Raw genomic sequence first — 16,380 nt, forward strand, 5'->3', positions numbered from 1 at the left:
CCAGAATAGTATTTCCAAAGCACAAATCTCTCCATGTCATTCTGTTCTTAAGATTAGTCAATAGCTTCCCACTGTCTTTAAGATACAGTGCAAACTCATTAGCATGTTTTAAAAGCCCTTCGTTATCCCTTACCACTTACCTCCTCAGCCTCATCTCTTACCATTTCACTCAATTTTCCAGCCAAACAAATCATTTGAAGACCAAGCTTTTTTTTTTTTTTCTTTAATCCAGAAGCACTTGTATAATCCCTATGCCTGAATTGGAAAAGACTCTTGAGAGTCCCCTGGACTGCAAGGAGATCCAATCAGTCCATTCTAAAGGAGATCAGCTCTGGGTGTTCTTTGGAAGGAATGATGCTAAAGCTGAAACTCCAGTTCTTTGGCCGCCTCATGCGAAGAGTTGACTCACTGGAAAAGACTTTGATGCTGGGAGGGATTGGGGGCAGGAGGAGAAGGGGACGACAGAGGATGAGATGGCTGGATGGCATCACTGACTCGATGGACGTGAGTTTGAGTGAACTCTGGGAGATGGTGATGGACAGGGAGGCCTGGTGTGCTGTGATTCATGGGGTCGCAAAGAGTCAGACACGACTGAGCAACTGAACTGACTGAAGCATTTTATATCAAAGATAGCTAGGAAGTACACACCTTCCCCGCTGCCCCCACAGTCAGGTGCCATCTCTTGTGCTTCCACAACACACAGCACTTCTCACAGTATATAGCTGCTTTTATAAATAAACAGGGGCAACCTTTTATTAGTTTATGTTCAGTGTCTCAGACAGTGCCTGGCACACTGCAGGTACTCAATAGATGCTTATGGAATAATTAAACTCTGTTAGCATTGGAGAAGGAAATGGCAACCCACTCCAGCATTCTTGCCTGGAGAATCCCAGGGACGGCGGAGCCTGGTGGGCTGCCATTTATAGGGTCTCACAGAGTCGGACACGACTGAAGCAACTTAGCAGCAGCAGCATTGAACAAAAAGAATAATACATGTGTAAAACACTGGTGGGCCTTATTGTATTAGGAAATGATCTATGGGTGATAAAAACAGCCTGCCCAGGCAAGGGAAACTCAAATAATTTCAATGTTCTATATTAAGTTGCACATTCGAGGTTCTATCTAAACATAAGTCAACTAGCAAAACAGTAAATAAAAAAAGTAAAGAGTATGGGTAGTAGGCAGAACACCCTGCATATAACCACATTACCTATATAGTCAAAGTCCTATATTTACTTCACAGTGAGTCAACTTGAGTACTAACTACTATATAAAAGATTACATGATAGAATTATAAATACCCAATGACATACCTAATGTGAAAATGTCTTCCTATACTTTGGGAACACAAATGTTCATGGACATGTCATAGAAAATAAAAAATGTAATGACAGATGGAAAGATGAATAGACAAATGTGTGGATGAAGGAACCATATACACCACTGGTGTAAAATACATTGGAATAGGAGTTCTAAGACCAGGGAGGTGGGGTGGGGGGTGGGGGAATGAGGGTGGTTTCTAGTCCTGGGTCTGCTATGGAACAGCTAAGTAATCCTAGGCAAGTCACTCAACTTCTCTATGCCTCAGTTTCCCATTTGTAAAAGAAAATGGTTACGTTTTTAAAGTCTTTCAGTTCCTCAAACAAGCAGCTCTTTCATGCCACCATACACCTGGGACACTTCTGCCCTTATTTGCTACCCAGCTAATCACTAGTCATTTTTAATCATCCTTTCCTCAGGGAGGCTTTTCGTGGATCTCCGCACTAGCTAAATTACCTACTGTTTATATGTTCTCAAAAAGCCCTGTATCTCCCTATTTATAAATACTCAGCACACTTACAAGTACTTAATTCTGTCTTCTCCACTGTCTATAAGCTTTTAAGGATAGAGACTGTATCTGGCTTGCTAAACCATTTCATCTCCAACATCAAAGTACCTAACAGACTGTAAGTATTCAAGAGCTAATTTACAGAACAAATGAATAAGGTTCTGACAAATTGAAATTTTTAGGATTTAGGAGATGTTTACTCTAAGCATTATCTCTAACTACCACATCTTCTAAGATAGGTTTTTTCCTATTAAGTGATAAATGGATACATTTGACCATCAATCTTGGTATGAAGTTGTCAGATTTACAAAAATTATTTTCAAAATAAGCTTTAAATTTTCCTAAATGTTCCTATTCTGCTAATCAGAATTCAGCCAAACATCAAATTGTTCAGCATCCAAAAATAAGTAAATGAAAGGGATCTTCTTTGACTAAAAGTTACCCTAACAATTTGAAACTTGGCGATTTCTAATGAAGTGTTCCAATCTGAAAGAGTTAGGCAGTTACATTTAAAAAAAATTTTAAGGTATTATTTAGAAGTAGTAGGCTTTAATAACTAAAACACTAACCTTTGGTTTTCTTAGGGTTTCAAGAGAAACAAATGAGAGAAACTAATGTTTAAGAAAATTCACCAGCAACAGTGCTTTCAAAAGTATAAAACCAAGACAGTGATTTTTTTAGGTATATTTACATTCATGATAAAGTATTCTCTTTCACGAGTCATTCCCTAGATTAATTTCTTTCTGTGTAATAGTTCTTCAGATTAATCTTGCTGACATTGTGTTATTTGAAATGAATATAAATCTCTGTACATAAGTAAAAACAAACTACAGATCTAAGTCACATCTCTAAGAAGAAGCAGAAACCTGTAAACCAAACATCAGACTGAGGCTATGGCTTCATTTTATCCAGCATCTGGGTGCTGCTCGGTAAGCCTCCAGTACCACAAGCAACTGGATTTTGTATTAATAAAACCAAGCACATCCATAGCCAAGAGTTGTTAAATAAAAATTAAAGTTCCATTAATTTACTGGCATAGCAGGGAGCTCCTTGGTGGCCTAGTGGTTAGGATTGCACACTTTCACTGCCATGGCCTAGGTTCAATCCCCAGTCAAGGAAACTGAGATTCCACAAGGTGCATGAATGCCACCCCTCAAAAATTTTTTTTTACTGGAGTAGCAGCTTCAGAAAAGCAAACACAGATTCTAATCAATAAGATTAGCAGGAATAAATGCTGCTACGTCATTTCAGTCGTGTCTGACTGTGCGACCCCATAGACGGCAGCCCACCAGGCTCCCCCGTCCCTGGGATTCTCCAGGCAAGAACGCTGGAGTGGGTTGCCATTGCCTTCTCCAATGCATGAAAGTGAAAAGTGAAAGTGAAGTCGCTCAGTCGTGTCCGACTCCTAGTGACCCCATGGACTGCAGCCTACCAGGCTCCTCCGTCCATGGGATTTTCCAGGCAAGAGTACTGGAGTGGGGTGCCAAGGAATAAATAGAGGTAGGTAAATTAAAAACTTGCTTAGGCAAGAAATGTTCTCTGGTTGGAAAAAAGTATTGTTTAAAGAGGGAGACAGAAGCACTGATACAAAGTTGTGGCAGTGTTCAAGAGTGAAACGGGATTCTGCCTGTCTGGGGAGTTAAATGCTATATGATTTAGGAAAAAGGGAGAACTGGCTGCTGAGGTTAAATCACAGGCCTAAAATGAGCTCCTTCCTTATCATTTATTAAAGATATGAACTCTAGGTCCACCCCTTTGGCTTTGGAAGAAACCTCGTCTCTTGAAGATCATTGTAGTCCACTAATGCCAGCATCTTGGGCCTAGATCCTAGTCATTCGTGAGGTGCCTCCACAATTATTACCAATGACAGAGACTTCTTAGTAAGGTCACCCTGATGTTCTCCTCTACAGATCTTGAAGCCCTTCACAGCCTCAATACATAGTTAACTAATCAGCAATAAATATTTCTTATTCTTTCTAAACTGATTTTTACAAAATCAATTTTTAGACGCCTTATATTTCCTCCTTCTGGGGCCTTTAGCCCTCTTAGACCAGTTCAAAGATTGCTGCCTTCCTAAGCATATTCACTATAATCCTTCCTCTGATTGCTGCCATCCTGAGCATTACTATAAACCCTTCTCAAAGAGTACTTCCGACAGATCCCTCAAATCCAGCTCTCTCCAACTTAAGTGAACATTCTGGCTCCCATTCAGTTTTTATTTGCCTTCCCAACAATCTAGTCAGCATCTCCTCGTATATCAGGAACTAAACATTAGCAGACACATATCCAAGGGCATTAAGGAAAGTAATGAGTTCAACATTACTCTAATAAGCCTGGTGGAGGAAGGAGAGAAGAGTTATGTAATAAACAAAAGGGTTAAGACCTCCCCTGCTTTCAACGAATGACAAAGAACCTCAACCACTGTTTCCCTCTGAATTCTCTCTCCTTCCCCAAAGTTGGCTTAAAATGAATGAATAAAGAATGATGACACAGTCGAGTAACAATTCTATCACTGTTTTATAATCAAGGTTCACCACTGTGGTGTGATTTAAAAAAAAAATACAGATCTCTGGTGGGTTCATGAAAGTACATCTCCACTGTTGATCCTTAATACAGCTACAGAAAAGAGGAAAGAAACAGAGCACTCCTGTCACATGAGCCTTAAGAGCACAACAGAGACACTATCCAACTTCCACAGACTATGAGCAAGGGGACGTCAGAGATCTAATTCAACTGCCCAGTTTCACAACTGAAAAAAATGAGCCAAGAAAGATTAAGACACTGGCCTAAGATCACAACTGGTCACTGGTTTCTTAGTGATTATTAAAAAATCATTTCCCATTATCTTCTAAGTTTTAGAATTTTCAGGTAAATCCTGCCATCAGGCAGGGCCAGCTATTATTTCCAAATAAACAAAAAGAAAAAATGCCAAGTTGAGGAAGAAAAGAGAAGACAACTTACCTCTGGGTCTGCTAGGCGCTGAGACAGACCTACAACAAAGACGAGGTTTTTTTGTACAACACGTACACTAGCCAAATGTTTGCGATTTTCTGATATTTTCTGTTTTCTCTCATTTTGTTTCTGTTTTTTCTCATTCTTTATCCTTTGCAGTTCTTCCTGGGAGAGTGGTTTATAAACTGCTGGGTCTTCTGGATATGGCTTTAGGCATAAAACAAACACAGAAGTTAGCATTAAATGAACAGAAAACTATGAATAAATAATTTTCAAATGCTGGATGATGTGTATGCACTTATTTGCTACATCTCCCTTTTTCTGAATCTTCTAATCTTCTAAACTTTTTATTTAATAAAAGTTAAATGTTACATAAGAGTGTTTTAAAATACTTTTTAAACCACTTTTAGTGCTGAAACTTAAAATATCACCAAAGGTTCTAAAATTTTAAAAACCAACCTGGTATTACCAACAATGCCTAGTACACAGTTTACAGAAAAATTAAGCTTTTAAGGTACTATGTAAGGGGCAAACAGTACAAAATATCATCTAAATATGGATTTATTGTATTACAATCAACAAATATTTAATGAAAACATACTATGTGTTTGAAGATTAATGAAGTACTTATTCTTTAATAGGTAGACATTTCCTGTCAAAGGAGATGGGCAAATAAACAATACACAGATACTCTGGCTCAGGAGTTTGAACTTAGCTTCAGCACTTATTATCCACATGGCTTTAGACAAGTCAATAGAACTCTATGTCTCCGTATCCATGTAAGTAAAATGAAAATAATCTTAAAGGCTGGTATCCTTTAAAAGTTTGAAAAAGCCATACTGTTAGGTAAAAATAACACTCGTAAAGCAATCATTGTAACTGGCCCACAGTAATCCCTCAATAAATACTGGCAATTACACCACTGTAATGTTCTTCTCTCTCATCATTACAATTTTGTTTTCATTCCTCCTGCTAATGCCAAGACTACCAACAGCCTGAATGAGAGCTGCAAACTGGCTTTGAATCTTGGATTTTTCTTTACTGAGAGACCTTGGCTAAGTTATGTAATTTGTCTGCCTCAGTCTTCCATAAAATAGGAATCATAGTACTTTATTCAGAGGGTTTCTGTGAGAATTTTAAAAAGGCAACACACTCATAAAGTGATTAAAACTGTGTCCTGCACAGAAGCATTCAATAAATCAGTTATTATTTCAGCTGGCCCTCTATATCTGCAGGTTCCACATCCTCAGATTCAACCAAATGAAATTATTTGGGGGAAAAAAAATTCTAGAAAAAAAGTTTCAAAAACCAAAATTTGAATTTGTCATGCACCCAGCAACTATTTACATAGCATTTACATTGTATTTACAACTATTTATACAGCATTTACATTAGATATTAGAGACTATACATAATCTAGAGATGATTTAAATTACATGGGAGGATGTGTGTAAGTTACACACAAACACTATGCTATTTTATATGAGGGACCTGAGCATCCACGGATTTTGGTATCTGTGCAAGTGGCATAGAGGGGGCTGTTCCTAGAAAAAAATCCCTAGAAAAAAAAATTAAAAAAAAAAAAAACTTTTTAATCTTAACATATTTGTGAATCTGCATCTCTGTTGTTAGGAAGAATTAAATAAATTGTTTTAGATAATAGAAATCTGGTAATTTAACCTAAACACAAATGAAAAATATACAAAATTTTATTAGTCTCAACCTGTCTAAAGGTTTCATTAAAAGTTGGTAAAGCACACATTCTATGATGGTTCCTCCTCCACACACACCACCATTAAATACCTACTCTACAAATCCGATAGAAAATTAATCATCTGATACAATAAGATGAGGAAAGAAGCTAGATTAAAGATGGGAGATGAAAACACATAACTTGAACAGCTGCAGAAAAACACTGTGACTCACAAAACTAGTAACCTTAGTACTAAAAATGAATATAAAGAGAAATACATCTGGTCTACTTTTTGACTGAAACAGATAATGTTAAACCTAATATTCTAGGAATACAGGATCAAATAAAAAGCTAAAAGCAAAAAATTTTTCTTTAGAATTTTCTACTGCATGTTACAAACTAGTGATAAATAGGATACTTCTGGAGAAGCATTTTAAATGTGCAAAATATTTTTGGTAGTGTTAATTTGTCAACAGATTGCCAAACTACTAATTAAGATGGTTTATAGTCTTTAATATAATCACTTAATTCCTTTAATATGTGTAGTTATGTTTCCACTTTTATTTCCAATTTACATGTATATTTAGATGTGTCTTCCGTTTTATTTTCTGATCAGACTTACCAGGACTTTGATTATTTTATTGGTTGTTTCAAAGAACCAGCTCCAACTTTTATGGAAATACAAATTTCCTATTTCATTAAATTCTACTTAATCCCTACCTTCTACTGTCATAATGTTTATTCTTTTCCTAGTTTCTTAACCCGGAAATAAGTTCATTTATTTTTGCTCTTCATTTTCTAATAAATGAATTTACAGCTTCATCTTTTCCTCTTGCTAAAGACAATGAAAAATACTGGGTAAAACTTTTCAAACCAACATCTTAAAAACAATAATAATGATCTGCAGCGGTAAAGTCCCAAGCAAATTTCTGGATAAAAGTCAAAACCCAAAGAGATAAGTGGAAAGGCTGAGTAACAACCAATGGGAGAGAGGGACAAATGAAGGAAGAAGCACAGCATTCAAAGTCCAAAACCAGTCTAAGGTAAAGAGTTCTGGGGAGATCACTCCCATGATAAGATGAGACCAGTTCACCCCCAAAGGGCTCATATTCTCTTAGGGTTAAGTACAGACTTACAGAAAGGTCAGAACAAGATAAGAAAAAAGGAAAAGGGTGAAGGAAAAAACCATCCTAGAGAAGGTGAAACCAGCCCCAGGGAAGATGTGCACCTGAGAGAACAAAAGATTAAGGCATCCCTAATGGCAACGTTCACAGGTTCCTGCAGAAGGCAAACCAAAGCCTATCTACAGGACAGCAAATTTATCCTGGGCCTCAGAGAACTGCACAAATGACTCAGTGACAACCACGAAGCCCATCAGACAACAAATCACAGAAAGAAATAACACGAACAACAACCAGCATAAACATCCCTCACAGACTTCAGCAACTGGAATTATTGGACAGATTTTAAAACAAGGATGATTATCAGTTTAAACAAATATATGACAAACTTGAAAATATCTGCAGGGTATAAAAATCTTTTTTAAAAAATCAAGTAGCAAAAAAGAACATACATTACTTTCAGAAATGGAAAACAAAATTTTAAAATTCAGTAGACTAGAACTTATACACTATTTAACTTACATGCTGAGTACATTATGCAAAATGCCAGACTGGATGACTTCAAGCTGGAATCAAGAATGCAGGGGGAAATACCAATAACCTCAGATATGCAGATGACACCACCTCATGGCAGAAAGCAAAGAGGAACTAAAGAGCCTCTTGATGAAAGTGAAAGAGAAAAGCAAAAAAGCTGGCTTAAAACTCAACATTCAAAAAACGAAGATCATGGCATCAGATTCCAGAACTTCATGGCAAATAGATGGGGAAACAATGGAAACAATCACAGACTTTATTTTCCTGGGCTCCAAAATCACTGCAGATGGGGACTGCAGCCATGAAATTAAAAGACGCTTGCTTTCTTGCAAGAAAAGCTATGACCAACCTAGACAGCACATTAAAAAGCAGAGACATTAGTTTGCCAACAAAGGTCCATCTAGACAAAGCTATGGTTTTTCCAGTAGTCATATATGGATGTGAGAGTTGGACTATAAAGAAAGCTGAGCACCGAAGAATTGATGCTTTTGAACTGTGGTGTTGGAGAAGACTCTTGAGAGTCCCTTAGACTGCAAGGAGATCAAAGCAGTCAATCCTAAAGGAAATCAGTCCTGAATATTCATTGGAAGGACTGATGCTGAAGCTGAACCTCCAATACTTTGGCCACCTGATGTGAAGAGCTGATTCATTTGAAAAGACTCTGATGCTGGGAAAGATTGAAGGCAGGTGGGGAAGGTGACAACAGAGGATGAGATGGTTGGATGGCATCACCGACTCAATAGACATGAATTTGAGCAAGCTCTGGGAGTTGGTTATGGACAGGGAAACCTGGCGTGCTGCAGCCCATGGGGTCACAAAGAGTCAGATACGACCGAGTGACTGAACTGCACTGAGACTAGACCTAAAAAAATTAACTGATAGAAGGAATCATCTATAATGCATTAAAGGAAGAAAAAGAAACAAAAAAGAGATGAAAAGACATGGCAGATAGTGAAAAGAACTGGAAAATATTTAATCAGAGTCCCAGAAAGAGAGAAAAGAGAGTAACGGCAACAGCTGACTAGATAACAGCTTAATTTTTTCCCGAACTAATGAAACCCTAGATTTGATGATTTTGAATTGTGGGGCTGGAGAAGACTTTTGACAGTCCCATGGACAGCAAAGAGATCAAACCAGTTAATCCTAAAGGAAATCAACCCTAACTATGCATTGAAAGGACTGATGCTGAAGCTCCAATACCTTGGCCACTTGATGCGAAGAGCTGACTCATTGGAAAAGACCCTGATGCTGGGAAAGACTGAAGGCAGAAGAGGGCAAGAGAGGATAAGACGGTTGGATGGCATCACCAACTCACTAGACATGAGTTTGAGCAAACTCCAGGAGGTAGTGAAGGACAGGAACGCCTGGCCTGCTATAGTCCATGGGGTCTCAGAGAGTCACACACAGCTTAGCGACTGAACAGCAACAATGAAATTCACCAAATCCACAGATTCAAAAAGCCCTACAAACCTCAAGCAGAATAAACAGAAATACACAAGTGAGTTCTACATTTTGGAACTGATCGATGGTCAATTTTTGTGCCCGATACACTGTATTTTAAAGTTTTGTACAAATTTATTTGTACAAAGTTGTATGTGTGCACACACACACATACTTGCTGTGTTAATCAAATTTTTCATTCCTTCTGTGTACTTCATGCGTGCATATGTGTTAATAAGTCCCTTTAGTTGTGTCTGACTCTGTGTGACACAGTTCTGAACTACAGAAGTTAGAAGCCCCTCGATTATGAAAGTGGGTGCAGTTTCTCCTGGTATTTACAACAGCTCAATATACTTCAAAGCTCTACTATGTAAATAAAAGTTTTGTGACTCTAGGGGATCTTTCATCAGTAAGAAAAATATCCTCTTTAACTACTTTCAAAATGTGTTGATCTTGAATATAATATCAGTACTATTATACTTTCTTTCTTATGGTTTCCATTTGCCCACTCTTTTCCCCCCCTAGTTTCATGATCTATTTCTTACGTGTTCCTAGCTCTACAAGGTTTATCAGGAAATAGAGCAGTCCCCTATATGCTTCCCCCTCAACAGTTGCCTCTCCCTAAAAATAATCTGTTTATTCTTTCACATGATTCTTTTGTCATTTACTATCACATCATTAAATAACATGCTTGTACTGCTACTTCTTGATTTTTTCAGTATTAAATATTATTATATTATGCAAAATCAAGATTTAGCTTTCTTTCAGCCAGCCTAACAACATATTCCAAGCCCACTTTCTAACCTTCCATTCTAATTTCGTTAGGCCAATAGTCATAATTACATTATTACAAAGTTCAAATATTATTTTTACACCTTCACCTCCAGCTATGGCAGATTAGATGGTTAACAGACTAGGGATACCAGCATAAACAACTAGAAAACTAGACAAAATGTATGAAATAACTGTTTTCAGACATTGAACAACAGGGAATGAACAGCAAGCAGATCTATGACCTCTGAGAGAAAAGAAATAAGGCAGATAAAAACCATGAGTGTCCCAGTTTTCTGCTCTTCTGGCACTTACTGGACCCTGGCACTGGTTCTAACAGTCACATTGAGCAGAAGGGACAGTGTTCAAAATTTGAAGAGGCTGAAGCAACTGAAATTTACAGGGCAAAAATACCACAAAGAGTGAACTAATACAAAAAGAGTTCCAGAAATCAATATGGAAGAATCCTGTGGTATCCAGTTTTCATAATAGCCCTCCTGATAGAGTGTCAACAGTGAATCTGGGAAGGAAATAAAAAAGAATTAAAACCAGTCACATGTACACTCTTTCAGAATACAGATGAGGAGGAAACACTTCCTGAAGCAAGTATTTCTTTGGTACCAAATCTAAAAACAATATAAAAGAAAGCCACAGATAAATACTTCTCATAGCACAGATACAAAACTCCTTATGAAAGTATTAGCAAATTGAAAATAAAAAGGATAATACATCATGACACATAAATCAAACAAGATTTACCCTTGGAAGGGAAGGTTGATTTTTTAAAAAAAATCAACCAACCTAAATCACTGTTTCTACAGAACAAAGGAGATAACACACGATCACCTCGACAGAAGCAGAAAAGGCACTGACAAAATGTAACACCCACTCATGATTAAAAACTTTCAGTAACCAAAGAGTAAAAGCAAATGTCCTCAACCAGATACAGACCATCTACAAAAAAATGGTGACATACTCCATTCCTTCCCACTAAGATGGGAAACAAGGATATGTGCTTGTAACACTTTCATCCAAGAATATAGTGTAGAGCTTTGTTGTTGTTCAGTTGCTAAGTCATGTCCAACTTACCCAAGTGCAATATGGCAAGAAAAATAATTTTTAAAAAATAAAGACTGAGAAGAAATAAAACTATCTTAATTCACAGAAGGTATAACCATCTATTTAGAAAATCCTAACAAATCTATTTAACAAAATCCAATTATTCTACCTATAAAAATGAACAATTAAAAAATGAAATCTTAAAAGGCATTATCATGTGCCACAGCTCAAAAAACATAAAATAGTCATAGGCAAATATAACAAAACATGCTGCACTACTCTGTACACTGCAACTATAGAACAATGTTTCTGAAATGTAGAAAAATAAACCTTATTCGTGAACTACATGCTGCTGCTGCTGCTGCTGCTGCTAAGTCGCTTTAGTCGTGTCTGACTCTCTGCAATCCCACCAGGCTCCGCTGCCCCTGGGATTCTCTAGGCAAGAACACTGGAGTGGGTAGCCATTTCCTTCTCCAATGCATGAAAGTGAAAAGTGAAAGTGAAGTCACTCAGTCATGTCCGACTCTTCACGATCCCATGGACTGCAGCATATCAGGCTCCTCCGTCCATGGGATTTTCCAGGCAAGAGTACTGGAGTGGAGTGCCATTGCCTTCTCCGCATGAACTACATAAGTCAACATTTTTAAGATGTCATTTTTCCTCAAATAGACCTGTTTATTCAATGCAATCTCAATCAAAATTCCAGTAGGCTTTTTGTACAAAATGACAAATGAATTTAAAAACTTACGTGGAAAGGCTAACGTTTAGCTACCCACCCATCAGTCTAAAACGACCATTCCTGATCTTTTATGTGCAACCTACCTCTTCCTCTTTGGAAACTTGTAGAACCTCTTTCTCTTTGGTATTTTGTATTTAAAAATAAAAGTTTGTTGGACTTCCTTGGGGGTACAGTGGAAGAGTCTGCCTGCCAATGCAGGGGACATGGGTTCAATCCCTGGTCCAGGAAGATTCCACATGGCACAGAGCAAGTAAGCAAGGGTGCCACAGCCTCTGAGTCCACGTGCCTAGAGCCTGTGATCTACAGCAAGAGAAGCCACCGAATGAGAAGCTCATACACTGAAACAAAGAGAAGCAAGCCCTACTCACCACAACTAGAGAAAGCCTGCACACAGCAACAAAGACCCAGTGCGGCCATAAACAAACATTTTTAAAAAGGTCCTTGACTTTGTTTAGTACCTAAACAACTATTATTTAAAAAGTTTGTGCCTGGCACTTGATAGGCATTTTTGATTCTTGGGGGTTTTCTCTTTTTTTTTTTTTGGAGGTAACACTAGTTTATAACCTGCTGTAAGTTTCATGTGTACAACGTTTTATTTCTACTTCTGTGTACCCTACAGCATGCTCACAACCAAAAATTTAGTTTCTATCTGTCACCAGTTGATGCCGTTTATCTATTTCACCCTCCCTCTTTGCCCTTTCCCCTCTGATGACCATTACTCTGTTCTCTGTATCTCTGTGTTTTTATTTTGTTTGTTCATTTATTTTGCTTTGTTTATGTATTCCACATATGAGTGAAATCATACAGTATTTGTCTTTCTCTAACTTATTTCGCTTAGCATTGACCCTTCAAGGTCCACCCATGCTGTTGCAAATGGCAAGATTCTACCTTTTTGATGAGTAATATTCCAAGGGTGAGTGCGTCAGTGAGTGTGTGTGTGTACACATTGCATCTTCTTTATCCATTCATCCATTGTTATATTGCTTTCATATCTTTTTTTACTATAAATAATACAAGGAACATATGCATCTTTTTAAATTAATATTTTTGTATTCTTTTGTTTCTTTTTAATATGAAAATATATCCTTTGGTCCTGGGAATATTCTTCAGTCATATTATTGAAGATAATTTTCCTATCATTGTAGTCTCTTCCTAGAACACTAACTTATTTGGCATGTGACCGTCTGGACTGATCCTCAAATCAAAGTTCTCTCTTCTGTCAAATAGTCTTTGCTTTTTCGCACTACTTGTTAAGAGATCATTTCAACTTCATCCTCCAACTCTTTCCTTATTTCTGCTATCATATTTAATTTTCAATAACTGTTTATTGTTCACTGAAATTTTTTATACCATCTTATTCTTGTTTCATGGGTGCAGTAGCTTCCATTATTTCTGAGGGGAAAATAACACATTTGTTGAAGTTTTACTTCCTTGGCCAGTCTCTAGTGTTCATGAGAACCAGCACTGTATGGTGCTACCTCAATGTACCACCCATATTCCCACAGCTGCTGTTTCCACCAGGTATTTTTCTCAGATACGCTGCACTAAAAGAACATGCAAAGGCAGTCTAAAGAATGACCTGCGCCTATGTTTAGGGAGGCATAAGGTCCTCTAGACCCCACCAAGCTCAGCAACTAGGACCAAAGAGAAATGTTCAACTTCATGTTTTTAAAACCTTCCTCTCTCTGCTTTTCAAAGCTACGTAAACAAAAGAGGCCCTTTCTGCAAAAAGACAGGTATCATCTTGTGGGCCAAAATCAGGCGCTGGCTTTTATTAGCCTCCACCTGCATCTCCAAGTCTAGTTAAATCATCTCAATTGCCCATCTCACAGAATGCCTTCTATAGACTTTTGCCCACAGGGTTGGGCTACATGTAAATTATAGCTTCATGGTCCTCTCCAGAAACACCTGTGGTTTCCTTCTGTGTTAACATAACCACTGAAGCTGGTCTCCAAAGATGTAAAGATCTTCTGGTCCCTGACTGAGATGGGTAGCTTCATAATTTTGGGTGTCCAGCACTCTCCAGCAAAGCTAAGTCAGATTCGAAGACTTTGCCTGATCTGTACTATCTGCATTCCACGACTCATGCCATGAGATAGGTATGAGCAAGGTCTGATAGTTAAGAGACTAAGGAGAGGTTCTATGAGTTGTGGATATTAAATCAACAGGAAGAAAAAAAATATACTCCTGGTCTATTTATGATAAATGACTCATCTCATATTTCTTTATTATGGATTTTTTTCTCTTTTTCTATAAATGTTGGAAAGCATAATCTTTCATCTTTTCCACTGACCCTCTCTTGTGATTTCACTCAGTGTCATTAATTTACAAAAACATTCTACATACTGATAACTTCCAAATTTATAACTACATATCCAAACCAACTTGAATAAATTCACCTGTCTATTCACTATCTCCATTTAGATCTCTAATAGGAATCTCAAACCTAACATGTTTAAAACCAAGTTCCTGATAGTCTCAAAAAAGCTATTCCTATTACAGTCTTTCCCATCTCAGTTAACAGCCATTCTCTACTTCTAGTTGTTCAGTTCAAAATCTTGCTGTCATCCTCAACTCTTCTACCTGTATTGTTATAAAACATATTTATATATATAGTTTTGTAACTACATTAACACTTAAATAGATCTCACCTTTTTTCATTCATATAACATATGTTAACTGCCCACTAGATTTTAAATAAAAGACTGGACAATGCATTGTCTTCTGAGTTTTTGGTTGTTAATTTTTTTTTCTTTTTTAAATAATGCAGGTATCTAAAACACATGTCTACTTTATCAAAATTTAGTAATAATGAACCCAAGAGCTCTTTTAATGGGTAAAGAGAAAAGAAAGCTTAAATCATACACAGACATTAAAGAGAAGGCAAAAAACAGATATTTGTATAAACCCCTAAAGTAACAAATAAAGACCTTCAAAACAGAGATCCTACTCATTCTAATAGGTCATTCACTACACTATAACTGCTGTATCTGCTTAGTAAAACAACTAGACCCAGAAAATTACTTTAAAAATCATAGATTTTTTTTTATTTAGAGGGGATTCAAAGGACTTGCATTTGACCACTGAACCTACTACCCATCAGTTGATGCCTTAGACAGATTACTTATAAGGCCTAGTTTCCTTAAGTGTACAATAGGGATAGCGCTCGTCAGCCTAGAATTGTCAACAATAAGTGTTACCTTCTGAACCAGGATTTCTCGTCATTTTAATTCACACTCTTTTTCAGTAAACATCAAAACTTCTCTATTTTGTACTAGAAAACTAAAGTAAATTTCTCCCCAGATGTAAAACTGACTGTGTTTTTCCAATCTGACATTATCCTATCTAAATCTACTGCCTTTCACTACTCCTAATCCTTGGTAAAGAATCTGCCTGCAGTGCAGGAGATCCGGGTTCAATTCCTGGGTCAGGAAGATCCCCTGAAGAAGGAAATGGCAAGCCACTCCAGTATTCTTGCCTGGAGAATCCCATGGACAGAGGAGCCTGGCAGGCTACAGTCCATGTGGTCGCAAGAGTCAGACACGACTTAGCGACTAAACCACCACCGCCACTGACTGTCAGTCTCCTCAGATAAGAAAACTAAAGGCCAACCAGAGAGGTTCTATGACTTTAGCAAGGTAATATACTTAGTTAACCATAATGTTGAGACTCTGATTCCCAGGGCAGTGTTCTTTACACTTCATGATATCTTAAGAGTATAATGTCACACTTTATCTCACCTGAGTTGTGTAGATTCTATTAAAATCTACTTGCTCATAGGCATGGGGGAAAAAACTAAACACAAAGTTATTTTGGAGCATTTACCTTTCTACATGCAGGACAAAGCCCATTTTCATCAGTGCGAATTCGATGCCAACAAAAGCGGCAAATCTGGTAGCCACAGGTGCAAGGGAAAAAGTTGATATCATCTATCTCCAAGGGCTCCATGCAAAGAGGACATTCCACAGGGTCTTCCTTTGCGTCAGGACTGCGAGACATCTTCACTTTTATTAAACAGCAGCAAAAGTTTATAATAATTTAAGGGAGAAGGAAGTTCAGCACTGAGAACTAAACCGTAGAACTTCAAAGACCTGCATGAGAAAAAACAAAATATACTGCTTACTACTGAAAAACAATGGCATTTTCAACAATCAAGAATCATATTATCAACAATGAAAAATATTAATCAGATCAATTTTTGCTATCTCAGAAGATGGAATTCTGAGCATTTTGCACATCAAGA

At 37.4% G+C, this 16,380-nt stretch overlaps 1 protein-coding gene across 7 annotated transcripts in view; it reads right to left on the reverse strand.

Annotated features, from left to right (window-relative positions):
- CNOT4 (CCR4-NOT transcription complex subunit 4) overlaps positions 1–16,380 on the reverse strand; it is a 153,841-nt gene that overhangs the window by 61,839 nt on the left and 75,622 nt on the right. For all 7 annotated transcript variants that reach the window (XM_006079853.3, XM_006079854.3, XM_006079855.3 and 4 more), the window contains exons 2-3: positions 15,963–16,228; positions 4,790–4,987 (exon numbers count right to left, since the gene is read on the reverse strand). In XM_006079853.3, coding sequence (XP_006079915.1) covers positions 4,790–4,987; positions 15,963–16,136 — 372 coding nt within the window. In that variant the 5' untranslated portion in view covers positions 16,137–16,228. The remainder of the gene's footprint in view (positions 1–4,789; positions 4,988–15,962; positions 16,229–16,380) is intronic.

This window comes from Bubalus bubalis, chromosome 8 (assembly GCF_019923935.1).
Source record: "Bubalus bubalis isolate 160015118507 breed Murrah chromosome 8, NDDB_SH_1, whole genome shotgun sequence".
NCBI lineage: Eukaryota > Metazoa > Chordata > Mammalia > Artiodactyla > Bovidae > Bubalus > Bubalus bubalis.